The sequence below is a fragment of the Lutjanus erythropterus genome, chromosome 17 (genome assembly GCF_056507025.1).
Source record: "Lutjanus erythropterus isolate fLutEry1 chromosome 17, fLutEry1.hap2, whole genome shotgun sequence".
Taxonomy (NCBI): domain Eukaryota; kingdom Metazoa; phylum Chordata; class Actinopteri; order Lutjaniformes; family Lutjanidae; genus Lutjanus; species Lutjanus erythropterus.
The window spans coordinates 11,310,085-11,337,523 of record NC_139333.1 but is presented as its reverse complement, the minus strand read 5'-3'; the positions used below and the strand labels follow the sequence as shown (position 1 = coordinate 11,337,523).

The following is a 27,439-nucleotide window of genomic DNA, read 5'->3' as shown; positions in this document are numbered from 1 at the left end:
TGGGGAGTGCTCTGGTTACCCGGCTGTGTGTGTGTGTGTGTATGCATTGTTTCTACTTACCTGTCTTTATGTGTCACAGAAAGAGGCGAAGTGCAGGAGCTCAGAATAAAGCACAGAGGCAGAGAAAGGCAGGATTATACACATGGCAGGTTAGAGAAAGGCAGAGGGAGAGAAGGAGAGGATGGGAGGAAAAAGCGACAGGGAGAGGCTTAAGATTACAGAGGCAAGCACCCTTTGTTGCAGAGTTCGGTTGTGATGGACGGCTTATGTTTAGGCAAAGAGTGAAGGAGTCCTTCAATGTGCTACCATAAAATTTGCAGGACCGCTGAGGATGTTCTTCTTCGCTGATCAAACTTCTGTCTGACAATCGAGGAACCTGGACTTCAAGGAAGGTGAGGAGGAGGGTCAGAGCATTGGAGCCAAAGGAGGGACCAAAACAGCTCAGGAAGGTTTAGTCAGGGGGGACCAGGTGATTGAGCCTTCAGGGTGAATAACAAGTCAAGCAAGAACAGGAGTGAGTGAGAGCAGTTCGGACTGCAGAAGTGGAGATAAGCAGTCGAGATCAAAATTAGTCTACAGAGAAAGAGAGGTTGACGCTGGAATCCGGACTAAAGAGAGATCAAGGTTGACTCATGTCTTTGCTGCCTCTAACCTGATTAGACTGAGGAGAGGCAGCGGTGGTGGAGGGGAGCCGGGAGACCCGATCAACTGAACGTGGGAGCCAGCAAGAGAAGGAGAGAGGAGGAGAGAGAAAGAATTACAAGAGGACGCTTGGTGAAAGAAGCCTCTTAAATCTGGGAGCTGGAATTAGAGCCGCAGAAACTGCAGAGGGGAAGCCACAAAACCACAGTAAGTAAATTAGGAGGCTGTAGCTGGAAAAATGTATAATGAAGCCATGGGCGGGGGAAGGAATTTGTGGTCTTGGGAGTGCTTTATATACTGTACCTTAATGAATTGATTTCCTGTCTTTAAGACTTTCTCATTTCATCATTCCCCATGACTTCATCTCCTTCCTTATTCCTCACCTCTTTAAAAAACCTTAATTCCACCCCTTTTAATACGCATATCCCCACTCCTGCATCCCATGTTATGTCTACTTACCCTTCTCCTTGTCCTTTCCCACTCTTTCCCCCATCCCAAACTTGTCTCAACCCCTTGTTGTCCCTCTTCCTCTCACGTTCCTGAATCCACAGGTGAAGATGCCTGCTAATGGGAACCGTCCCTTGAAGTTGCAGTTTGGTCTGATCAACCATGAAGGTCGCTACCTCACTGCTGAGAACTTTGGCTTCAAGGTACAAACATGCCATCCAATTCTGTTTTATGCTGTACATCTGTTTACTTCCTGTCCACACTATAGTAATGTTATCTTTGCCTACAAACTTAGTGATTTTTCATCTGTAAGTTCACTTTTCACAGTGAACTTGGTAAACATTTTTAATATTATTTACTGTTTGTTTTGTATATAATGTTTTTGAGCATTACGGCAATCACTGCATTGTCTTATATTACTGTTAGTGATGTTAGCTAGCCAACTAGCATCATCATCTTAATTTAGACTCGACAGAAACAAAATGAAACTCAACACAAACCATCGTGGCTCATCTTTCCACAGTTCCAACTATCACCAGCTCTGGTTTGGTTGAAATAAACTGTTAATACTCTGAATCACATGTGAAAATATTTTGTTGTTGTCTTTGTTTCTCCCAACTGCTTCTCTGGTGTCCGATCTTTGTCTTGCTCCCATCTCTGTGATATTTTCACATCTAACGCAGTGAATAAAAGGTTTATTTTGACCCGTCAAGAGTTGTAGATTGTACAAAACAAACACTAAATACTATTAACATATACCAACATACTGTGAAAAGTGAAGTAAGTAATGAAAAGGAATAAATATCTAGGTTGGTAGGTGAAGTTAATGTTACTATAGTGTTGACAGGAAGTCAAAAAACATGCAGCTCGTGAAACGGATATTCATCACAATACATTGTGCATGTAGAAAATATAAAATAATTGTTGGTATTGGGGTATAACTGAACATTTTTACATGATGGTTGGTGTCAAAGAGCTGCACAGTAATTTTAGTCAGGTTTGTTGGATGGAAAGCCTTCATGCTCTTTGTTGGACCATTTCCTTCTCTCTCAGGTGAATGCGTCAGCACCCAGCTTAAAGAAGAAGCAGATATGGACTCTGGAACAAGACTCTCAAGACACCCAGGTGATCTACTTGCGCAGCCACCTGGGACGCTACCTGGCCTCTGACAAGGACGGCAAAGTCACCTGCGAGGCTGATGGGCAAAATTCAGACTGCCGCTACCTCATTGTGGCTCAGTCAGATGGTCGCTGGGCCCTGCAGTCTGAGCAGCACCTCCGCTTCTTTGGTGGCTCCAGGGACTACTTGTCCTGCTTCGCCCAGATAATCACAGATGCCGAGCTGTGGGCAGTGCACCTGGCTCTACATCCACAGGCCAACCTCCTGTCAGTGGCCCGCAAGCGTTACGCCCACCTCTCTATGGAGGACGGGGAAATTGCTGTGGATGTGAACATTCCCTGGGGCGTGGCGGCGCTCCTGACCCTTGTCTACCTGGATGGGAAGTACTGCCTTAAGACCTGCGACAACCGCTTCCTCAGCAATGATGGGAAACTCTTGACAGAGAGTGGGCGGGCCACAGCGTACACGCTAGAGCTGAAGTGTGGCAAGCTGGCCTTTAAAGACTGCGAGGGGAAGTATTTGTCTCCCATGGGGCCTACAGGCACCCTGAGGTCTGGACGCTGCTCCAAGCCGGGCAAAGATGAACTGTTTGACCTAGAGGAGAGCCACCCACAGGTGGTTCTGATAGCAGCAAATGGGCGATACGTCTCCATAAGACAAGGTAGGAAAACACAGAAACATCAGCGGCCTTGCATGCATGCAAAAGCTGCACCTAATGCAGCTTCCTAGATTCCCTCAAGTCTTAGAGGAGCGTGGACCCCCTGGGTGTGGTTCATTTTTGGTTGGTGCAAATGCTGGAACATCAAACTCTGGCTTGCTGTCAAATGCACCCTGGAGCAGTTAATTTTTTCAAAACAGTTACAGAAGTTTACCATAGTATGATATTTCATTGGTGACTGGTGAACTGGTAGATAAATGTGGACCGGCAGGGGACAAAACTGGATTAAAACAAAGTGAGAAATGCTTGCATTGTTAAATTATAAATACCTGCTGTATTACAAGATGTTCATATGTGCTTTCCTCTAAAGTCTGCTGATATGCGCTCCAGATAAACACTCGCATTAACTGAACCTGATGCTGCTCCTTGATGTATGATATCCAGGTAGAAATTGGGCTGTTTGGTGTCTTTTACCTGCCGACTGTACAGCCAAAATTGAACAACATTTCCACCATATATCTGATTTCTGCACCATTTGAGTTTTGCCCTTTGTGATGACAAACTTGGAAAATTGAAACAGTGCATCATCCTCACACTGGTTCAATTCAGGACCTGGATCTTTAGGTCTGAATGTGCCCTTACACAGAATCCCAAAGGTCTGATTAAATGAAGGAAGGCTGACCTTAAGTGCCTTGAAGGTGGTCACATGAGCCTTTAGCTGACACACACTGACCTACACACATACATAATGAAACAGAGGGGCAACAAATACTACTACTACTACTACAGTTACTACTACTAGCTTGTATACAGTACATACTGTGCAATGATACACAGCAAACTGAGCTTACAATTCACAGGAAGTGCATTAACTTGTGGACACACTGAATATGCATGGTTAAGAGGATAGGTCGCTCTCTAATGATTGACAACTGATAAGAGATGCATGGTAATTATGGGTAATGTAGTCCGCACATCAACATGCAGCGATATCACATTAGATAGTCGCATCTTTCCAGGAATACAAGATAGATGAGGCTGATATGGGAGACTATCAGCCTCATCTGGGAGACCTGAGACGAATACGTCATTTCTTTTAGGGCCACAATTGATTGAGGTTAGTCCACTGTCTGTATTATATCTTACACTAGTGAGTGATATGGTCAAATAACAGATTTATTCTATGTCCATGTTGGGAATTAACTACAGAAATAGATTTTTCAACAGTTTCCAGTGTGTTCCTCATGAATTAGTTTTAATGTCATGGGAGAAGGAGTTGTATTACTGAAATGGCTGATACCCCGTTATATAATACAGCAAATATAAAACGTTTCACCAAATAATCTATCATAAATGGTGATCTTTTCATTCCCTCTCAAATGTACCTCCTGGCTTTGTTGGGTAATGGTGTTAACACTCTCCATTTTTGCCCCCCAGGCTTACTGAAACAGCTGCTTGTAACCTATATGCTGTACAGTAATGCTCTGTTGATACTGTATTATGTATTTACTCTGTGGCCTTTTGACAGGGCTGTTGGAGTTATTTGATCAGCTTGCAGCCATGACACCACACTACTACACTGATGGATTACACCTGCTCCACATTGGCTTCAAATTTGTGTTTTTTTTCCCCTCAAAAACAAGGTTGAATTTCTTTGATCAGAAAAATTGTAATTGTGACGATCATGTTTCATTGAATCAGAAGTGCACTAGAACGACTCGCCATGTGTTCAGTTGCTGATGGTGGAAATGGTTTGCTGGTCTGATTTGAAACTGGATTTGGGGTGGATTAGCATACACCAACAGTGCTTGTCAGCATACTTGGCCATGACACCCATCCACAGGCTGCAGATTCTTGTCTGCAGGGTTGAGTTACTTCAGCCCTGGGTGCTGTAACTGAATCTCTCCCTGCTCATTGTTCCTGGTTAGCTGTGGGAGCTGCAGGCGGAAACCAAATGGCTGGGAGCACTGTAAACTGATTGGTTGAAGGAAAGGAAAGATAAAGTGCTGGATAAAACATACATACAGTTTATATCCATGTATAAATGTATGCACAGACAGAAATACTTGCAGCATGCTCACATTCGTCTGAGACTGTTCGTCTCTCTCTCTCTCTCTCTCTCTCTCTCTCTCTCTCTCTCACTCTTCCTACACTTGTTCTGCACAAACAAAAGCTTTATCTTTCTCCGACACACTCGCCCACACACAACCATACCGTCCTGCTGCGGCAAGCGGTGAGGTGGTGTTTTGAATTATTGATGAAGTTGGCCCCTGTTCCTGGAAGGCGAGGGGGGAGTCTGCTTTCAGAAACCCAAGCTGCCTCTCACCTGGGGCCAAAGCTTCTGCCCCTCCGAGTCCCGCTCTATCCTGCTAATCTAACCCACTAACCCCAGCCTCAGTCAGCGCTGCTGAAAATCAAGGAAACAAACTGTTAAAGAGAGCATCAATATGCTGCATTTCATCATCATATGAAACAAGATATAGGGTTAGATTTTTTTTCTCATGTTTTTTGCTGCTTTGACATTTGCAGTTTGAATGACTCATATCAAATTCTTACCCTTTTTCCAAATACTGAATCTTGCATTCACATCACTGGCTATTGATATACACATAACAGCTGTTCAGCAATGTCGAACTATTCGTATGAGTGGTCAAACTTGTACCAGACAAGACATTAGCTGATTTTCTCTGGTGAAATGAGGATGGAAAAGTGGGTAGTTTTGCAATTGATAGATTAATAGAATAATAGACTGATTAATAGACTGGGTTGCACCAACAAAGGTGAATTTAATCTAAGATTTGTTTAGTTAAACTAGGTTTAAAATGAGTAAATACAGATTTTAAATTAAGCAGAGCTCTATTGCACACCTCACTTTAGTAAATCCAAGTTTAAGCAATATGGAGATGCTTACTTAACCAAATTAAAATAAAAAATATATTTGAGTACAGTTGGGATCTAGTAAGTAGCTGATAATAGACAGGGAAAAAGGCTTTGGCAGCTGCAAAAAGTACTAAATAAAAAATATTTTCATGCTAGTACCTCAAACTTCTTCAGTCCTAAATATACATGGTTACCTTCTACATCTGGTTTTGACATGATGATTAAAGAAGAACGGGAAATAGAAAGCAGAGAAGGGAGTGTACAAGTCTCAAAGGACTGTAGGACAATAGGAGTATGTGTGGAGACAGGTGGCCTCTTCATCCTCCCTAATGTCACCTGTCTTTACACATAAATTAGCACCTTTGTTTCTGCTCCATTTAGTGCAGAGGAGTCAGTATGTTGGCTGTCTGTTTTAAAGTGAGCGCAAATTCAGTAAATGGGTTTGTAATAAAAGAGGGTCAGCTGTTATGAGGAAGAGCACGAATTTACATACAAAAGTGTACGCAGCAATGGGATACAGTATTTTCTGTATGCAATGAGTTGTTCTTTACTGCCTGCAGTGCGTGTGTGTGTGTGTGTGTGTGTTCGTGTGTGTGTGTGTTGTTGCGTGTCATTTAGATCTGTCATCATGTCTCTCATCACCTCACTGTGTTCCTCTGGTCTAAGTGGTCCACTCTGCCCTGAAAGTGAAAAAGAGCTGATAGTCCAAAGCCACAAACTTTCCATTACCACACGTGAACACAAATACATGCGTACACATATGATGCATGCGTGCAGACAGCCCAGGAACAGATACAGTAAGTGAGGGGGAAAAAAATGAATGGACTGAAATAAAAAAGCAGCAGAAAATGCAGTTGTGAAGGATGAAGGATTGGGAGAAGGAGGAAAATAAGGAACAGGGGGATAGTGGCATCAGCTTACCATTAATAATAGATGTCAGAGCCATCTATCGCTGATGGATTAGTTAGGCTTGCTCCACTTGCAGGCTGCAGGTAGGACAACACCAGAAAGTGGAGCTGGATCTGGGGTCTGATCCAAAATGTGGCACTGCTGATGTTACCATGTGTCTGCAAGGAGTGTACTGTGCAACGCTGCGTAGTTTTATCAGCGATCGTGGCTATGATGACATCTTATTTTGTATGCTTGACCAACTGGTGTGTCAACGATGGTCATCAACACAGCTATTGATATCCTCAGATTGCTGGCTTGGATTTCAGCATATCTAATCCCTCTCCCCCTCTGTTCTCTGTTTCTTTTCACTTCTTCCTCCATCCTTCTCTCCTTCCTCTGCCTCCTCGCCTCTCATCTATCAGATAGCTGCCGTGAGGTCCCAGCTGAGCCCTGTCGGAGGATCATTTCTGGGTTGAATTAGTGTGAAATGGACACATGGAATAGGTAGACAAAGCATGACATTGAGTCGGGATGAGAGAGAATGAGAGTGATGGGCCCCCAGGCATAAGTGCAGAGTGGAGGGGCAGAAATATATGTTTCAAATGCACTTAAGATCAATGATATTTTAACCAGTTGTAAGACCTCATGATATCTAGTTTATAGGCGGTGTATAAGATGTGATTAAAGCATCCCCGTAGCTCAGTAACCATGACATCTTTGTCATATGTCGTCCCCTTTCTTCCTCCTCCAGCCTGTATCTACGGTCAGATATCAAATTAAAACAAAATGCCTCAAAAGAATCATACAATAGATGGGATTTACACCGTCATGAACCGTGAGCTAAGGCTGAACAAAGAGTATAAAAATTAAGTTGAAATTGTTTTTTTCCACCATGAAACTGTGCTGTAACAAGATCTTTCAAACTGGTGCGTGTACTGTATGTGTAATCTGTGTTGAATTATGCAGATGTAATTTATGTGCATGCATCCCTCAGTAGCCTTAAACTTGTTGCAGCGTATCATAGTGAGCTCAGGTTTATTACGTGTGATGCCCTAAGAACACATTGTGCAGGAGAAAGTTGGGTGGAACTGACTTAGGATATGCAGGCCATATCTTTGTTGTATGTTGCTTTTATCAATAATAGCAGCAATCAGTTTGGATTGTTGGTCTGTCAGTTGGTCCCCCACTTTAGTCCAGATTGAGATATCCCAGCAACTGGTGGATGGATTGCTATGAAATTCTGCAAAGACAGAAGGAGCTAACATACTAAACTATATGTAGCTGAAAATCAAAATGTTACAGTTGCCATGAGTGACTTAATTCAAATTGTTGCACTTCAGTAGGTACAACAGTAAGTAAATGCACAAAAGTTTATAGGACTGCAATGCTGAATATGTATTCTGATTGTTTTCTCATCAGTTGTACATTCAGTCTGTTGTTTATTCAAGCTGTCATGTTCAGTTCAGTGCAAAACTCAACCCCTATTCAAGCCCAGGTTCTACAGATAATAGTGCAGCAGCCGACTATTTATGACAGAGTGATCACATCATGATTTTTTCTGTGGCTTTCGCGGTCTTTTAACCCTAAAAGACCTCACCCTCTCCATACAAGCATGTAGGAGAAGCTACAGTGGCCACAAAACTCTGTATCTAGAACCTGTGTTTGGTTTGTCTGTTCTGGGCTACAGAACTCAGAAGGGCTCATTCTAATGAAAACACAATGATTTCAGCTAATTTTACACTAATGAAAACATACTTATGAGTATTATAGAGAATTTATGCCATCTTCTGGCAGTAGTTCATCCTAAATCCTACACACTCAATCTTTAACAGTCTGCAGAGTCACAGAACCACTAGCACGCCTCGTCTCTGTTTAAGTTTGACTCTGTATTGTACTTTGTAAGCCTTGAGTGATGTTTTTGAGGACAGAAATTAATTTTTCCTGCACCTCTTCAGCACAGTCACATGCATTACCATTTAACCAGACTAATCATTTGGGGTTTTAGTCAATAAATTATTTGTTAACTTTTATTAAAGCATTGGTGTTAAATAGAGTGTGATTTGTATACTCTGGATCCTTTAAGATATAAAAATATACAGGTTGTTGACGCATTTACATTTGTAGCCTGTTTTCCATATGTTTGATCATTCATAGCTCCTTTAACTGGAGGGTTGAGAGGGCTTGGTAATTATCTGTACATCCTGCTAAGTGTAGACCATAAAATCCTGGTCTTTTCCTGTTTTTCCTTTATTCTTTTATTGAGGGGATTGAGGGATTGGACGGGCAGCACTTGAAAGCTGATTATATCAGAGCCCTGCTGAGAAGAGGGCAGATAGGCCGGGCCGGAGGTGGGGTGGTGGTGGTGGGTGGTGGGAGGTGGGCGCTGAGGGAGGGGGTCAGTGGTAAAGGAGGGAGAGATGGGGGAAGGGAGGAAGGTGGAAAAGGATGACCAGAGAAGAGAGCAGAGACAGATAAGAGGGGGGTGAGGCGCACAGATCTGCGTTGTTAAAGGATTAAGAAAATGTATTTGGAGATATTCTGGGATGCATCTAATTTGGGATTTAGCTCTTTGCAATCTGTCTCTGGGTGGTGACAAACAATTGTTGTCTTTTGTGCCATGTTAACAGCTGAAAATATTAATCACAAAAGGACTTGTAAAATAAAGACCAGGTTAACAGTAAAACTGCCTATTTGCTCCTGAACCTGGAAGTCATTAAAACAGAAAAAGGTGGATGTTTGTCTGTTAATATGTGTTTCTCAAATGTCTCACACCAGCGCTGCTTCTTGTGTTAGCAATAAAATTGCTGAAATAATTGGTTTCTAAGTGGTTTCTACGAGATGTTTGTTTGCTTGTTAAGCAGTCTCAATGTAATTGACACATTGAGTGTGACAGTGTTATCTTTGCATAGTTGATAACACATATTATTGCAAGGAACATGCATTCTACACATTTAATGTGTGACAGCTTGCCTCTGTAAGATTTTCCTGCATGCATACATTTAGTGTGGTCATTTTATTTACAGTATATTCTGCACATAAATGCATCCAGAACCACAATCAGTGAATGTTTGTACCCTCAGGAAGGTATATGTTTGGCACGTCAGATCGGTTTAAGACAGAACCACTTAAAAATAACCTAACATCCCGGGATCAGACGTGATTACCAACTCTTTCATGCTGAGCCAAGCTAAACATGACAATACAACCTGATTAGCAAGCTGCTACGTTGCTGTTTTCCCAAACTGTTTTGTTTTCAACTTGCCACTGAGAATCCAGAGAGGAAAACTAAATAGGTCTGTGGATGAATTTGTTTATTTCACTTGATTTAAACATATTCAGCACAATCAGGTGTATTTTATGAACACACATTTTGATGCTGCCTTAAAGGGACAGTTCATCTCAAAATCAAAAATACATACTTTCCTCCTGCCTGCAGTGCTTTTTATCAATCTAGATTTTTTCTGTGTGAGTTGCCAGATTTTGGAGATATCAGCCATACAGATCTACCTTCTCTCAAATATAATGGAACTAGATGGGATTCAGCTCGTCGTGCTCAAAGTACCCCTCAAAAGAAGAAAAAAGAAAAAAAATCAACAGCAACGTCTCTTTCCAGAAATCATGACCCAGGTACTCAAAATAATTCACAGGCCTTGTTGTGAGCAGTTTCATGTGGGAACTACTTTCTTTCTGTTGAAGTACACCGTATCACTGAGCAGAAAGAAACATATCCGCTCACAGACAAGCAGCCAAGTCCTTTTCCTACCTCGTCAGATACAGATGTTTTTACACTGCCCCTATGCATCTCATACAGGTGCACAAGGTACCCTTTGGCAGCTGTATCAGACGATATCAGAGGGTCTTGTGGTTAACATCCTGAAACAGTTGTAGTATGGGTAGGTTTAGGAACCAAAATGATGTGATGGTGGTCATGTGATGAAAGTCACTTGACGCGCCTAACATCATGCGCCTTACAACTTTTATTAATGTTTTGGTTTTCGCATCCATAAGCAGACTTTCTCCTCATTTATACTACTTTGAAAGCCTGGTGCGTCTCATACAGCCATGGATGGGTTCACACTGAAGTTAATTGAAAGCCTGCTGCATGTCTATCAGCCACTAATGGGTACTATGTACATCCGTATGAGCCCATGAGGAGCAGTGACAAAACGTATTTAAAGAGTTAGGAGTGAGACTGGGCTGGATTAGAGGCACATGCTCGTGGCAATGCAGGGTATAAACATTAAAACATTAATACCATCTTCTGAGCTGTAATGCCACTGAGCTAGCTAGCACAGTGATTCAGTTTTCAGGTGTAGTTTGGTAGAAAGAAAACATATGAAACTATCTTGAGTAACCAGGTCATGATTTCTGCAAAGAGACATTGCTGTTGCGTTTTCAGGGGGGCAAGCCAGCTGCCCTCTAAATGCATTAAACTGAAGAGAAACTAAATATCTTCAAAACTGAACAACTCACACCAAAATAATCTATACAGATGCTGCACTGCAAGTAAGAGGATAAATAATTATTTTGGGGTGAACTGTCCCTTTAAGTATATTGCTCAACACTTTAATTTATCCCCTCATGCAAGTCGTAATTGTTGTGATAAAATGGAAAGTAAGCATTAATAAAATTGTGAATGGACACAAAATAGGTCTCAGGTTTTTCTCATGCTTAAGTAATAATGGCATGACGTGCTTGCTGTGCCCCTCGCAGGAGTAAGCCTTGCAGCCAATCAGGAAGATGAGACAGACATGGAGACTTTTCAGATGGAGATTGACAAGGAGACCAAGAAGTGTACGTTCCGCACCAGCCAAGGGAACTACTGGGCTCTGGTGGCCCACGGAGGCATCCAGAGCACTGCCACTGAAGTGTGAGTGAACGCTCTCCTATCAGTCACACAGAGTGAAAATCAACACATCATCAATTTTATGTGTTAGTTGTGCATTGTATATCACAGATGCGGTTTTACAAGAGGACTTGTTCTGTACTGTTACTGTCCTTGGCTAAAACTGGGGGATCCTTTTTTTTTAACTTCATAATTAAACACAAATGTTCCCTTGTAATTGCGTGCAGCTCTCCACCACCCCGCATAAACTTTGACCTCTGAGTTTACAAGTTAAAAATACGTGAATGCTTCGTAAAATATAAAATGAATTTCATGATGCAATTGCTGGGATCCCACAATATCAGGAAAACTCATCTCTGATGCAATATCCACATGAAATAATCTGCTCAAAATTCAAATTGCTAATTTTACACTAACTTTACACTAACAACTGTTATTGTTATACATTGAATCTAATATGAAATATCCATAAAATATGTCACTTAATCAGGGGTCTTCAGTTTACTAATCTTAGCAAAGAGGTCCCCTAAGGATAAAGGTTGGGAATCACTGACCAATGCACTTTTATCACAGCACACAAGAAAGATTCATATATAAATCTAAAAGAAAAGTGACTGATGACTGAAACCTAAAGAATTTGGGATAGTTAGGTGATAATCCACTAGTTTGAGTACATCGTAAACATCTCAACCCCCTAAATGTACCTTGGCAACTCTGATTTTATAGACACTTCAGTCTCTCTTATCTTTCTTAGTCTTGCATGTGCATTCAACATGTAATAATAATATTTCCAAGGCCACTTACAGGCAAAGAAACTCATTTTCTCTCCTGTGACGCCCAACTGCAGGTCAGCAAACACTATGTTTTCAGTGGAGTGGCTCGGCCACAAGGTGGCACTAAAAGCTAACAATGGAAAATACATCTGCACCAAGAAGAATGGCCAGCTGCTCGCTGTCAGTGATTCCACAGGTGAGATAACATTTTAGATTTTGTCCTCGTCCTCCTTTCTCTCAATTAATGTACATCGTCTCTCACACCCTGCCCCTGATGATGAGTCTCCATGATTTTGCTGCAACCTTTTGTCAGGTGAGGACGAGCAGCTCACTTTGAAACTGATCAACCGACCCATGCTGATCCTGAGAGGAGAGAACGGATTCATCTGCCACCACAGGAACTCCAACACACTGGACGCCAGCAGATCGGTCTATGACATCTTCACCCTGCAGTTCAGTAGTAACGGGGCCTACCATATTAAAGGTCAGGATAAGCCTTCTCAAACAAGGCTGATTGGCCTCTTTTTTGCTCCCAAACAAATCTGTGTTGTGCATTGAAAAACGTCAAGTGCAGCATGTTACTTGGTCACCAGATGATTGAGAAATTGGATGGATTATTATCAAGTCTCTGCCTGACTTTGTGTGTCTACCCTTTGAATCCTGCAGGCGTGGATGGCCGGTTCTGGTACGTGAACAGCGCTGGGCTTGTGTGCTCAGACGGTGAGGTCCCTGAGGATTTCTCTCTGGAGCTCCTCGAGCACGGTCGCCTCGCCATCCGTGGCAGGAACGGCAAATACCTGCGTGGAGACCAGGGAGGGACGCTGAAGGGAGACGGACTCAGCCTGAGCAGCTCGGCCCTGTGGGAGTATTAGTCCTAACCTGACCCGACTCCTCTCACTGCTGAGTTAAACTCTGTGGCTTTTTGAGGTGAAAGACAGTTACTCATCAGTTTTACTGATATCATCCCACTTTTTTCCCCTCCTTGCTGTTACAAAGAGGTCAGGTCACAGAGATAACTGACTCATATGGGCGAAAAAGTGCAAGAAGAGGACCTGACATCAGCCAAGAGACGTCTCAATGAAGTGAACAGTGTTTTGAGTCAGTGATTGATCTCAAAAACAGTAAAATTAGAACATTAGAGTTTTTGTGTTGTTCTTTTAGGTTTTTTTTTTCCAATGAGCATTTGCTGCAAGATTTAATATTGTCTGAAGCTAAACTCCAAATTGAAAATATCTTCCTTTCAATAAAGACATGTAGATTTATGATGTACAACTCTGTCTTATGATGACATCCTCTTTGTCCTTATCTTTATCTTCCCAGCCTTTCTGCCACTCCTTACACTTATTTTCTACTTGCACAACATAGTGTGATGCATTTCCCTCCTGTAAACGTTAAAACTTCATTTTTGCCTCCAAACTTAATAATACTTCATCCTTGTGTTAGTTAGCTTGGTACATATTGTCAACAGTTTACCATTTGTTTGTGTTTTTGAGCATTTTGATCACCTCAGTGTATTAGCTGCTAGCAACATTAATTAGCTAAATGGTAAATACTATTAACAATATGTACCAAGCTAACTGTGAAAAGTAAAATAACTAACTTAAGGATGAAAAATCACTGTTTGTGGGTAAAGGTAATGTTACTGTAGAGCTGACAGGAAGTAGACAGACTTGTGACATGGATATAGCATGTCGAGAATTGCATCATTGACAGCCAGGCAACAGAGTGACAATACAGGTGTATATTGACACTGTCTAAAAAGTAGCGTGCCATTTGAGACAGGCATGGTCACCGTTGCGAGTGAGGTCACCTTTTCACCTCCTCAAGTCATTAGCATGGTACTCCTGTCTGAGGATGTTTATTAGCAGACGAGATGATTGGGTTTCTAGTTGTTACCTGTAGGAACAGTACAAGACTGTAACTAAGACTCATGTACAGGGTAACAGTACTAATAGATTCATTCAAGCTCTTTTTCATTTGTCCCTATGTTCTGTTTTTCTAAATTTCTTCTTTCTTTACGAACATAAATATATAAAATAGATTTGTGTGTCTGGTTATGGTTTGTTTGTTTATTGTCACATTTCTACCAGGACAATAGGAGTCAAGACCAAACTTATAAGGGTGCTTTCACACCTTTTAGATCAGACTGACAGGTAAGTCGTTCATCAGTTTGCAACATCATCACTGCATGGACCCACATGGTGAAATCAAACTCCATGGACTGACATGTTTCCCTCCTCTTCTTCTTTTTAACCTCTTTTAACTGACAGATTTGACTGTGTGATTATTAGGTTGCATGTGTTGTCATTTCACCTCCCCTGCTGCAGGTAAAGCTGCTGCCCCAGGTGATGGGGTGCCGCCTTAGGGCCCTTATTATGTAGGTTTATGTGCTTTAGTGGTGCATGGAGTATTAACCAAATTTTCAGTTCATTAAATTACCACAAACTAATTGCAACAGAGTGACTCCGGAGTCTTCTGAGGCCCCGAGGCTTTATCTAGTTTGTAATTCACCATATTCACTCGGTGGTCATTTTCCACTGAGGTCACACTCAGAGTGGGGAGCTTAAATTTTGTACTGCTGTGTTCCAGATCATATCACATGGAGAAGTTTACAAATCATTATCGTTTCACTGCTTCCCAATTGATCAGCGACTGAAAACACAATTTATAATGAAAATCTGCTGGGACATTGGACATAACCCATTAGCCACTGTGAGACAAGAGCTAATGTTAGCATTCAACCACTTCCTAATTAACAGTACCCTTTTACACAATAGAAAATTAAATTAATTAATTATAATTTTGTATATTTACAAAAAACCCTTAAGTTTATCATTTTGAACATTAACAAGCTTGTCTTTGTATTGTATTCAATTGAATACACGAAATTCTTTACAAAAAAATTGCATTCTGTTTTTATTTGTTTTACATAGTGAAAACTTTTAGAATTAGGGCTTGTATAGTCAAAGCTGATCTGCTGTTATAAGGATGTCAAGGCAAAGATGTGGAAACAGTCATAGAGTACATAATCCATTTGAGGGCCTCTAACAATACAAAGTATACCAATCCCTCCTGCCTGTCGAGTCCAGACTCAAGACTAGAAGAGGACCGAGCTTTCATTTCAGTTGACGTATCCTTGAACAACCTCTTAGGATGATTAGTTTTACTCAAATTAATGTCCCTCTTTTTTCTTTGTTGGGGGTTCATAGTCAAACCTCTGTGAACGAGTCCACTTGTCTCCAGTGCCATGTACATTAGGTCCTATGTCACTGTTACACCTACATGCCTGACACACCACAGGACCCTCACCCAGCTGTGACACAGCTTTTCCATTTGGACAGTAATTGCATATATTTTAGCCCACCTGAGCTCTTCGGTGACCTTCTGCTGAATGTAATGCTTTGTAAAGAGAAGTACAGTACAACGGCAAAATAATAATGGAAAATAATGAGTCACATGAGAATAAGCATGAATGGTAATTGTTTACAGTGATACAAAAGTACATTTACAATAAGATACTGGACCACATTACTTATAATCAGCTGCAAATACAGGTTGCATAACACTGGACGAGGCCGAGGGCAGCTGTGTGGGCTCAGCTGGATAAAAAAAGCGTTTAAATAATAAGGGGAGGATTTTCTCTGAGTTCTTGATAAATGCTGAGAAGTGATCGGGTCATCTGCCCCATGGACACGCCCACGCTGAAGTCCCCCGAGACTCGACTCTGCTGGATCTGCTGTAGCAGGTGCTGACAGGCGAGGAGGAGGAAAGAGACCGAAGTTCAAAAACAAAATAACACCAAGATACTTCAGATTTAAAGAACAATGACAAAGCTAAAGTTTCAGACTGAATGGGTTGATTTAAGTAAAAAAAAAAAAATACTGTAATTAAAATACTAAAGACTTTTTCTACCTTTAATGTTACTTTAAATCAAATAATACAATTTTTTTTTTGACACGCTTTTGCAATGAGTACCTGTCATGAGGCTAATATGCTAATTGTCAATGAATATTATTGATTACTAAAAAAAGACAGATGATAATAAATAATAATAATGATTGTTACTTGCAGTACATCTCACCTCAGCCCGCTGCAATGCCTGTCTTAAACCTAAACTCTCAATCTTCTTTGTGGAAGCAGGCCTCTGAGGAGCCCTCTGCAACAGAGTCTGGGTGAAGGAACAAAGATAATGAATCTGACAGAAATTCACATAAAACTTTAAATCTAAAACATTGCAGCCGTTTTCATTAAAAACAGACTTAAGATTATTTATCAATCTTTCACTCTTTCTCCCCATTATGTCTGTGTCACATAAGCTTTAATATAACTATCTGCAAATGTCTGCTACTGTAGGTTTTTCTGTAAATGCCATAAAGGTTGGCAGTGTCTGTACCTGTACCCGGCGCAGCACAGCATGGTGCAGTCCACACACTGCTGCTATAGACGAGCTCTCAACCTTAACCTCCACGGTGGTCAGAGATTCCTCCTTCCCCGCGCTCTCCTCCCCGACATTAACCTGGAGAGCAACGAAGAACTCATTTGTTTTATTCAAATATTAAAGGATCAAGCAGAGGATAAACTTTCATCAATATGACATTAAATCATAAGTCACCTCCTTAGCAGTCAGTTTGACTGTGTGTCCGTTTGGACCTCGAGCGTGGACCACTGAGCTGCTCATCTTCTCTCCTTGATGCCCCGTCCTCACTCCTCCTGGACCTTCAGACAGCAGCCACTCCAGCAGAGAGAGGCACACGTTCTGAGGAAACAAATTTGGGTCCAAATCTGAACTTTTCAACACCAGTGTATCCCTCAGTAACTCCAAGGACACCCAGACACATGCCGAAAACTGCTCTCTCTCAGGCTTTGAGGCGCTCTCTCCTCCTGCCTCCCCTCTTCCACCGTACCTGATCTGGAAGGAGTTTAAAAAAGTCTGGATGGTATCTGTCGTGGTGTTGTTGCAGTGAGATGTGGCCTTTTTACTGCTGGCTGTGGGACTGTTCACCTCCAGGGCATGTAACCAGTCCACCGTCAGCGTGTTCAGAGGCAAACTGATGCAGCTATTCTGTGAACCAGGAGGGTTGGTCACCTCTTCTGCCAGAAGACTCGAGAGCGAGAAGACAAGCGAGCAGCTCACTGTTACAGGAAAGGATGCATCATCTGCAGTGGACAGGGGCAGTGATACTTCTAATGTCTCCCCTGGATGGAGGCGGTGGAACGGGAATGAAAAGTTTGCAGAGGAGCTTTCCCCTCCTGCGCTGAGAAAATAAGACAGAGGACACACAGTGATGCTCAGTGTCCAGCCTTGTTCCAAGACATAAGGACTTGAATTATCCAGGACACAGGTCAGGTTCAGGGAGTCTTTCTGAAGCAATCTGCTCCACTTAGTCTCGGCATGACATCTGATTAGCTTCTCTTCACTGTTTGCTTTCAGCAGGAAGCTGATGTTAAGCACTTGATTCAGGTGTCTCAGAGTTTGGTTTTTGGATTTAATGGCAGTTTGCAGCGTTGATGCTCTAAAGGACAGCAAAGAAAATCAGAAAGATTAATGCAAACTACAATAAAACAGGATTCCTACACATTTTTTTCAAATTCAAATGCAATTTTCAAGAGTTTTTAAGGTGCATTTTCAAGCTTTTCCAGCACTGTACAGCCATGGTAAATTACATCTTGATATATATGTACTCAAAATGGTCATTTTACTTCTTCATCACACTGAATCAGACGTTATTTTGCTACAAACAACCAAAAGTATGTTTAGTGATAGCTTTCTACATAAGGGTGACAAAAGAAATCACAACGAAGTTTCATGTTTCAAATGTGTCACCTGAATAAATAAATAGACTTGGCATCCTATATAACTAAACTAATATCATTCACTTCATTTCTTTATTTAAAAACAAAACTATTTAGTCAGGTTTAAATTTATTTTGAAAGCAATGCAATTACAATTTCAAGCAGTTTCATTAACTTTAGCCAAAATCCAAGCACTTTTAAAACCTTGAAAACCTTGGCTGTACCTTTCACAAACATCCCCAATAGCAGACAGGAGGTCTCTGACGCTGCGGCCCACCTGTATGAAGGGCACTTTGCCCAGTGTTGCACACTCTCTCACTACAGGTAAGGTAATCCTCTGGAGCTGACCTCTGACAGACAGCCCAAGCAGCTCAACTTCACCTGGCATACAGGGATACAAGAAGGGATGAAAAGATAATCAGTTTAATGATAAAATTCCAGGTGATGAGTATTATCAAACTTAAATTATCATTAAAACTGTGTTTGATTGCCATGCTTTGAAAAACTCACAGTAAATACTGTTGAGCAACAACCAAAGTTAACAACAGATACTGGTGCAGGAGCAACGTGGACAAAGGACATGATGTCATTTCCAATCGCTGAGAGGTTTTCAATATAAAACTTGGTGAAATAATTTCAGTGTATCTACTTTTTGAACATTTTCAGCTCATTGTAACAATACCACAATAATACTGATAAATGTAATCATTCTGGCCAGTATGATATTTTCATATTGTTTCATCTACAGCTTTCAGTTCATACCACTACTATAAAAATACATTTTCACACAATTCACATGTCATTTAGGCTATAGATATGGTATGGTTTAAGCAGTGTAGTAATGAACTATTTTAAACTGAGTCAGTTGCTAAACAACAAGTTTTTATATGCAAAAAACTTCCCTTTTTCACAGAGTCAGCAGCAGGCAATGATCCAGAAACACAGAACGGATTTCACCTCTGTGGCGGCTGTTTATTTCATCAGCAAAGCTGTTTGTTGTTCATAATCTTTTCTGTCTAGCCTGGGATCACCAGCAGACTAATTTGCAAATGTGAATTAGTATTATTGTTATTATAAATTATCTGCCAGAGCAAATGAAAACATGTGCTTGACAGATTTGTCTGGTTCCCAGGCTATTTTCTTCCCAAATTAAATTAAGATTTGGAGCAGAACACAATTTGTAAAGTGCATGGTGCAACAACTGTCTAATACGTCGTCTGAGGCATTCAAATTAATTTATTTAAATTGATAACAGTGGTGTGATAAAGACTGTTTACTAAACAACTTGTTGCTCTGCCTTCTGTACCTGAGATGCTCTTTTGAGTTCAATAATGTTATGCACTGATGTAACTGAGTCTACATGTCTAGGTAGAAACTGGGTCTCAGTCTCTTAACTGCCTCTTTCTTGTGATGAAACAATATGAAAAATTCATATCACGATTATAGTGACCAAATTATCAGAGTTATCAGTATTATTGTGGGTCTGTCACAGTGTGCTGAAAATGTTCCAAAAGTACTAATGCAAAGTTTTATCTCGAAAACCTCTCAATGAGGTGACATCACTGACCGTGTTGCTAACTTTGGTTGATGCTGGACAGTATTTACTCAATCAACAGCCAAACATGATTTTAATGATAATTAAAATTTGGAACAGAAATACTAATCATCAGGAATTTTGCAGTGGTTTATTGTGAAACCGGTAATCGTTTCATCCCTAAAACAATGGTGGCAAGAAGGAAATCATGGTTGCATTTGTAAAGTCATCACCTCTATGTTGGACATTGGTCTTCTTACCTGCAGCGTTGCATGAAGGCTCAGCCAAGGCGACAACTCTACACACATTTAAGCTGATGTGGCTTTGGAGGGCAGCGTCTGTTTCAGTGGATGTTTCCTCGACCCCTTCTTGTGTTTCTCTCCCAGATGATCCTTCTGACAGATCCAGCCTCAGCAGGTCTGACCCAGTGCTGTAGTACAGACAGTTTTTATCTACACAGCCACACATCACAGGCCCCGATACACATCTCTCAGTAAAACCAGCTGTGCTGCTTCCTCCCTCTGGACCTCCCTTGTCCGTTTTGATCAGCACCACTCTGCCCAGTTCGCCCACTGCCACCAAACACTGCGCAGAGGCTCCAACAAATACAACCGGCTGCTCCAGGCTGTGCAAGACCCGGAGCCGTGATGCCGGGAGACGCAGAGGGAGGAAACACAGGCGTCCGTCTGGCAGACCACACAGGATAACTGGTGATTTGGCAAGAGTGGTATCCATACCGAAGAGAAGTTTGAAGAGAGTTGGTTCGACACGGAAATGTCCGTCAGTTAAAGTTTCCTCTGATGACGGAGCAGAGGAGGAAGATGGAGGTGTTGTATCGCTAGAATGAACACAAATCATCACAGGCCTGCTCCTCATTCGCATCTTTCCCTCAGTGTCACTGTGTTCAACACCTGAGACCAGCTGTAGACTGAAGGAAGCGAGCGTCTCACAGCTGCTGGACGCTGACTGTACTGGAGAACTGTACAGAGTCAACATCCAGCATGTGTCTCTCTGGGACAGAGTCAGGAGTACAGAGCCGACGAGAAGCAGCGACAACACTCCTTCTTCTGGAACAACCAGAGACTCAGAGGAGATTTTCAGCTCAGCTGGACTGGAGGAGGCATCATCCGGGGAGCTCTGAGCTCTGCAGAGGTGAAAGGCCACAATGGTTAGAGGCATTGACACGAATTAATTTAACAACTTTTACATAATGCGGGGAATTATTCAGAGAGTTGAAAGAACTGAATAAAACTGTAACTATTGTGAATGCAGTAAAATTGGGGGTGGGACGTAACAAAATACAAATGTTACTGTACTAAAGTACATTATTCAGGTATCTGTACTCATAGTATCTATTTTTCTGGCAACTTTTTATGTTTACTTCATACATTTTCATGCAAATATCTGTACTTTCTACTCCTTACATTTTCAAATAGACTTGTCACTTTAGCTTTAATACATTTGAGGGGAATTATTGATTACTTTTATTTCGCGTCATCCCAAAATCAAGACTGATCTCTCAACATAAATGGATGGGACAATAACACATGACCTTGATGCATCCATCAATGCACATCACACAGACAGAACAAAAAGAAAATGATATAAAAGAAGTAACAAGATGAAACAGACAGAGAGGGAGAGAAAAGGTGTCTAGTGAATCTCTCGACTGCCCATGACAGGCTTTTTTGAACTGCAGGACTGGTTTTTAGACCTAAAAGGGCACGCCTTGATTCAAAGAACTTTAAGAACCAGCTTCTGCTGTAGCTGATCAAAACACTGCGGTAATCCTGAAGAGATGAGGAAATTTCTAACAAAAGAAAAAAGGGTTAAAAAGATCTGAAGTGTGTCCTCGTGTTGATCATGTTTCAAAATTTGTTGCTGGCACAGAAAACTGGTTTACACAACGGAGTAAACATTTTTTAATATATCGTTTTTATTTTATTTAAGTTAGAAAAGTTGAGTTTATTAGTCTTTGTATTACATTAATATAACGTGAGATTTAGTTAACTTTACACAGAAACAACTGGCAGAAATGTCTTTCACAGAGCTACTTTAAATTTTATGCATTGCGTACATTTGAGAGCCTGTACTTTTTCACTTTTAAAGAATCTGAGTCAGTCACTTCTATTTTTACCTGAGTCATGTTTTTACATGAGTATCTGTACTAAATGGATGGTACTTAACACTAAAAAGGGAAAAGTTTGTCACCCTTGGTCTGTATGGATGTAGCCTACATACCTCAACAGCAGACAGTGTAAGCTGACACAATAAACTCCACTCCTACAGGCTACATAGAGGAGCTGCTTGTCATGACTCTGAACCAGGTCTCTCACAGGAGCAGGAAACTGGAGGACAGCCTGCAACAAAACAACATAACACAGTCAAACACAGAAAAGGAGCATAAACAGTTATCTTACCTACCTGACCAGTTCAAAGTGGAGATTTGTAGTCTAAATGAGACGACTAACCACCGCCCAGTATGAGGCACTCACCGTGATTTTGTTTTCTTCACGACTGAAGACACAGACCTCGTATCTGCCAGAGCAGACGAACACATCTGTCCCAACACCAACCTGGACCTTCGGTGTACGTGACGTTCCTGAGGAGTCAAACTGTACCCAGGTCTCCACAACACACCTTCCCTCCATAATCGCAACACCGACGAAGAAGAAAATAACTTGTCTGCATATGCAACGTTATTATTAACACGTTTAGCTGAGTGAGGGATGATACAAATGAAGGTTTGTGGAAAAACCGTAACAACCAATCTTGGTTATCTTGTACCGGTTGTTTTCGCTCTCAAAAACTTCCGCGCGAAGCGTTTTGGACCAATGACCGTGGAGAACTACATTACCCAGGAAACATGAACGGAAGTGTAGTGCTAAAGACGGCGCGTGTGTGTGAACGGCTCCAGTCCAAGGGGATTGAGCTATCTATTACTATTGACAGAGTAAAAAACAGTCAAATTTGAATAATCAGTTCAAAGTCGTAATTTTTGATTTTTTTTTTAAATATTCTTTAGTTATTAGGCAAATTCTTACGTTAAAACTAAGCCCTGTCTCAATCACATGAAGAATGAGTTAGAACTATCCCAGTAAATCTAACGATTATGAATAGTAAAAGGCTCTTAAGGTATTCTCTTTATTAGATTTGTACAAATTAATTTCTACTTTTGAGATTCATTTGTATATTTATTTTTCAATATAATTTTTATTTTTTTTATGTTTATTTATATATTTAATTTGTTCTCAGGCAGTTTTATTTCACTTAAGATTTTATTTTTGTCATGTTGTAGTCCATGCTCAGCCAAGAAGTCGATATCACTATGATGACTGGAAAGTGCCTTGTTGTTTTTGGTATAAATAAATGAAGAGGGTGAAAATGTTTAGTGTTTACATTTTTTCTGGACTCAGAGAAGATGGCAGAAGACAGGATGAATGTCTTATTTTGTCTTTCAAGGAAGATTTATTGAAATGAGTTACTTTTTTGTGTTTTTTTTTATTTTTTTATTTAGCGTCAATTGTGGTTTAAACACACGGGAACACTAGGTGGCGCGCCTGTGTAGTGTTCATGTTGTCGAGCCACGAAGAAGAACATACTGTGCACACGTGATCTTCGTCCTCCAATCAAAACAGTGGAAACGAACGCTCGCTGAAATTTGAAAACACTTTAGCTCGGAGGCTTTCTGTAGTGACACAGTTGATCAAGTTATTGCCATTTGTTTTAACGCTTAATACAATGGACCTCTGTAACGAAGAAGATGTCAAAATGTATATTTATGAGAACAGGTTGAAAACTTTCGAGGGGTGGCCATTCGACGAAGACTGTTCGTGTACTCCAGAAAACGTGAGTGAAGGTTTACAACCGTTAACTTTTGCTAACGTTACGGTTAGCATAACAATTAGCTAGCTATAAAATGTGCAGTAACCCCACAAAGTGTTTAGCTTTAATCTAAGTTTATCGTTAGTAGACAATTACTCAAGATAAGGATTAAAAAATCTTTAGAGTAGCTCTGACACAAAGGCAAGATTAGCGCCTCAAGCTGAAAGCTTTAAATTTGACACCTTTAAAGTTACAGTAGCATTTTATAGGTAACGCTAGGTATCCATTTTAATGTAACAAAACTGTTGTTGCTAAAATACTGAAGGATGCTTTTATGTCAGGAAAATAACAAAGCAAATGTGGTGGTAGGGGTTAACCTTTACGTTGGAGCTCAGGCACATAATTAGCTCAAGTTAGATACCACTGGTTTTGGTGAATCAGGTTAACTAGGGCTGTGACTAATGAGTATTTCCATAATGGACTACGTTCTCAATTATGTTTTCAAGCAACCGATTAACCATTTAATCTATAAGATCCCAGAAATGGTAAGAAACGTGCCGATACAGTTTTTCAGGACATCTTCAAATAGCTTGTCTTGTCTAACAGTCCCTAGAACTACAGATATGATACTTTTTATTTAATACTTAAATATCGACATGTTGATAATATTGTAGTAATGACTATTAATGTTTTCACAAAATACTAATGAGATTTTTGATTAGTATTCATCAGTAGTGTGTATTTAATGACTAAGTGAGTAAAGGTAAACAATAGAATTGTCTATGTTAAAAAAAAATGACATTGAGAAAAAGCAGCAGATCTTGTGCAAAAAAAAAACAAAACAGACCTAAATGACATTTAAGGGCTGCAACTAACTGTTCTGTTCATTATCGTTTAATCTGGCAACTGTTTTCTCAGTAATCATTAAGTCTATAAATGCCAGAAAAATGTCCATCACAATCACAAGTGACATCTTCAATGGTTCTTATGACCAACAGTCCAAAACTCAAAGATATTCAATTTACTGGATTTTGCTTGGAAAATGATTAAGTTTAATTGATTATCAAAAATAGTTGACAGTTAATTTTCTGTGAATCTAAAGAATGTATGATAGTTGCACACATCCAAATGCCATTACAGGCACGTAATGCACCACTAGAAGGCAGCAATGAAAATATGGAGAAAAGGTTCACACATTATACCTCCATCAAGTGTCATTTTTGGCACATCCACAAGTGATGTTTCACTTGAGAATAGTGAAGGAGAGCAGTAGCTCCTAAAATTGTTTATCAATGTGCTAAAAATTGCATTTAGGAAGCTACTGTGTACTTTTTTCATGTTTTCATTTCTATGGATCTACTGAACCATCGGTCTGCTTATTGTTTCAGTTGTGGGCATTTTTGCTTTGCAAATAATGATCATAGTAAAGCAAAAGGATTAATGGATCAGTAAAGTTGTTATTAGTTAAGTTTTTCATTTTAGAATTATTGTAGCTTTTTTTTTTTTGGTTTGTTTTTTTCAAATGTTGTCTGTTCATTTGTTTCTCCAGATGGCCAAAGCTGGATTCATTCATACTCCTTCAGAGAACAGTCCAGACATCGCCATGTGTTTCTTCTGCCTCAAGGAGCTGGAAGGCTGGGAGCCAGAGGATGACCCAGAGTAAGATAACCACATTACTCGGCTCATGGGTCAGAAGTGCAATAAAAAGGCGAGGAAATTTGTGCAGCTTCATTTATTTATCAATTTAAGTTGGTGTTATTTTTTAAATTAGTTGAATTCTTGAGAGAAATAAGTTGCTGTAGTAACAAATGTAATATTATTCAGCAGGATAAAAAAGATAAATGACTCATAGTAAGCTAGAACATAACTGAATCATAAAAACAAGTAATAAAGCGGGCTGTAAAGTAAAATGTAACATCAGTTTAAAAAAAGTTAAGGGGCTCAAGAGACAGATTGAACAAAATGGTCAAATTTGAGGTAGCATAGGCAAAGATACCTCAATCTTTTTTTGCTCACTATGGTTTTATTATATTTCTTGAATTGTCATGCTCCATAAACACTGGACTCTTTACATTAACAGCCACATATTTCAAACTCCATGTTCAGTTTGTAACACAGACTTTCTGTTAAAAATTTGTAGTCTCCAAGACATTAATGTAATTTTCTCAGACTTCACAAATCTTCAGAAGACATTTACAACTGTTGTGCAGGCAGAGTGGTTCTCCACATGATTAATAAACTGATCTTTAATGTGTAAAATCATCTTTAACTTTAAAAACTTTGACACCCCCTGGCCAAATGTGTATGTAGATTAACAGAAAGTGATTCACATAAACACAATTTGATGCAGCTCTCATGATCTTGGGACTGGTAATGAAATCTGCCTGTGTGGGAGACCCAGTGCTACAACCAGAGAACAAAATGAGCCAAGTACTCTACAATTAAATACAGTTGCCTGAGATTAGACTAAGAGCTGTTGACTCTCAACATTAATTTTCAAGGCTGTAGTTTAAAATGTTGTAGAGCACCTGTCCCTTTGAAGTGTCTTTCATTTAGCGAGTATATGAGTGTTTGCTTGTGACCGCTGCTCCATTTCCAGTGAAATTTTCCACTTATGTTATTTTTATTCACAAGACTTTCGTCCTTTGTTTGTTACATAATTTTGTAGTGTTTGCAACTGATGCGCCTGCACTTCAGGCACTGACTATCTGAGTCTGTAAATATTTCCTTTATATTTATGGTCACTGAAATGAAACAGCTTGAGTTACTGTAAGACTTGATAATATGGCACATATTATTTAGTGTTGTAAATTACTGGATGTTTTCTCCACAGTAAGCAGACTTGTATTGAGTCTTCTTTTCTCGCTTCTTGTTTCCTTAAAGCTACAACAAGAAATGTTACAGCAAAAATGAAATAATCCAAATAAAAATCTCCTGCTTCCTTTTGACTGCCTAATGTCCTACTCACTACAACTCTCCCTGGGAAAATGTGAACAGGTTTGTTTCATCTTGTTTCAAGGAGAATCTGACCCAGTGACAAGCATTAAGAACAATTATACAGAAATAGCTAATCTTCATTTGATGTAGAGAAAGTACAACAGTGCCATTTATCCCCTGTGTCCATTCCTTGCGTGTGAGTGCGCACAATTTGCGCATGGTTGTTAAAATTAAATGTTTGCCTTCTTCTAATCACTCTCTTGTCTTGTTGCCAGACAGGAGCACAAGTCTCATTCACCATCCTGCCACTTCATCGCCCTAAAGAAGAAAGCAGAAGAACTGAGTGTGGAGGAATTTTTCAAACTACAGAAGGAGAGGCACAAGTTCATCATTGTACGTTCTTCAGGAGACCATAACTTTCAAATTACTGACTTACATAATTCATAATTTAATCAAGTGACTGTTTAAATTGGAGAAAACTATGTAACTGCCAACATATTTATTTCAATCTGTTCTCATCTTGGTTGTATAATCTAAGACTAACACCTCTAAAGTGTTAGTAGGTTCCTGTGAGAACAAGGGATGCATAATATCTGATCCAGATTTCATTTCCTTCACCCAACAGAACAAATCCTGTAACGAGGCCATCACCAAGTTTGAGGAGGCAGCCAAATTGAGAAGAGCAGATATCATCAAGACAGCTATGGGCGAAGAGTGACTTGAGAATAGATGCTGATGAATGAGATGGGCGTCGTGGGAGAGATTAATTGTAGCTGGAAAACCAACTGACTGATTTCTCCCTTTACTGTCGTTTCCATTTTCCCTTCATATGCCTTCATGTTGTCTTTGTAACACTGTATATCTGTCATTTTATATGTCTTCTGTTTTTAACTCATTAAATTCTATCATCTTTTTAATGAAACGTTTGCTGATGGTAATATACACTGCCTTGCCGAAAAAAGTCACCACCTGGATTTAACTAAGCAAATAGTTAAATCAGATACTTGAGTTTAAATGATCCGATCCGCACCAAACTTCCCGTTTGAAGATCTAGACAAGATGGCACGGCGATGGTCGCTGTGTTGCCCGAACAC

General features: G+C 40.3%; 3 protein-coding genes across 3 annotated transcripts; 2 read left to right on the top strand and 1 right to left on the bottom strand.

The window, feature by feature from the left end:
- Positions 1-406: 406 nt before the first annotated feature.
- fscn2b (fascin actin-bundling protein 2b, retinal) lies at positions 407-13,528 on the top strand. The gene is made up of 7 exons (XM_084741198.1): positions 407-849; positions 1,194-1,292; positions 2,143-2,869; positions 11,351-11,507; positions 12,331-12,452; positions 12,570-12,740; positions 12,923-13,528. The coding sequence occupies exons 2-7, from the start codon at positions 1,200-1,202 to the stop codon at positions 13,126-13,128; spliced, it is 1,476 nt and encodes a 491-aa protein (XP_084597324.1). The 5' UTR covers positions 407-849; positions 1,194-1,199; the 3' UTR covers positions 13,129-13,528.
- A 1,631-nt stretch (positions 13,529-15,159) lies between these two features.
- faap100 (FA core complex associated protein 100) lies at positions 15,160-22,249 on the bottom strand. Its single transcript, XM_084741199.1, has 8 exons — positions 22,079-22,249; positions 21,825-21,943; positions 19,844-20,727; positions 18,274-18,430; positions 16,869-17,769; positions 16,650-16,772; positions 16,338-16,424; positions 15,160-16,004 (listed from the first exon to the last, which is right to left on the bottom strand). Exons 1-8 carry the CDS (start codon positions 22,232-22,234, stop codon positions 15,873-15,875), a joined length of 2,559 nt encoding a protein of 852 aa, XP_084597325.1. The 5' UTR covers positions 22,235-22,249; the 3' UTR covers positions 15,160-15,872.
- Positions 22,250-23,232: 983 nt separating this feature from the next.
- On the top strand, positions 23,233-27,229 carry birc5a (baculoviral IAP repeat containing 5a). The gene is made up of 4 exons (XM_084740876.1): positions 23,233-23,432; positions 24,958-25,067; positions 26,621-26,738; positions 26,971-27,229. Exons 1-4 carry the CDS (start codon positions 23,325-23,327, stop codon positions 27,061-27,063), a joined length of 429 nt encoding a protein of 142 aa, XP_084597002.1. The 5' UTR covers positions 23,233-23,324; the 3' UTR covers positions 27,064-27,229.
- Positions 27,230-27,439: the final 210 nt, after the last annotated feature.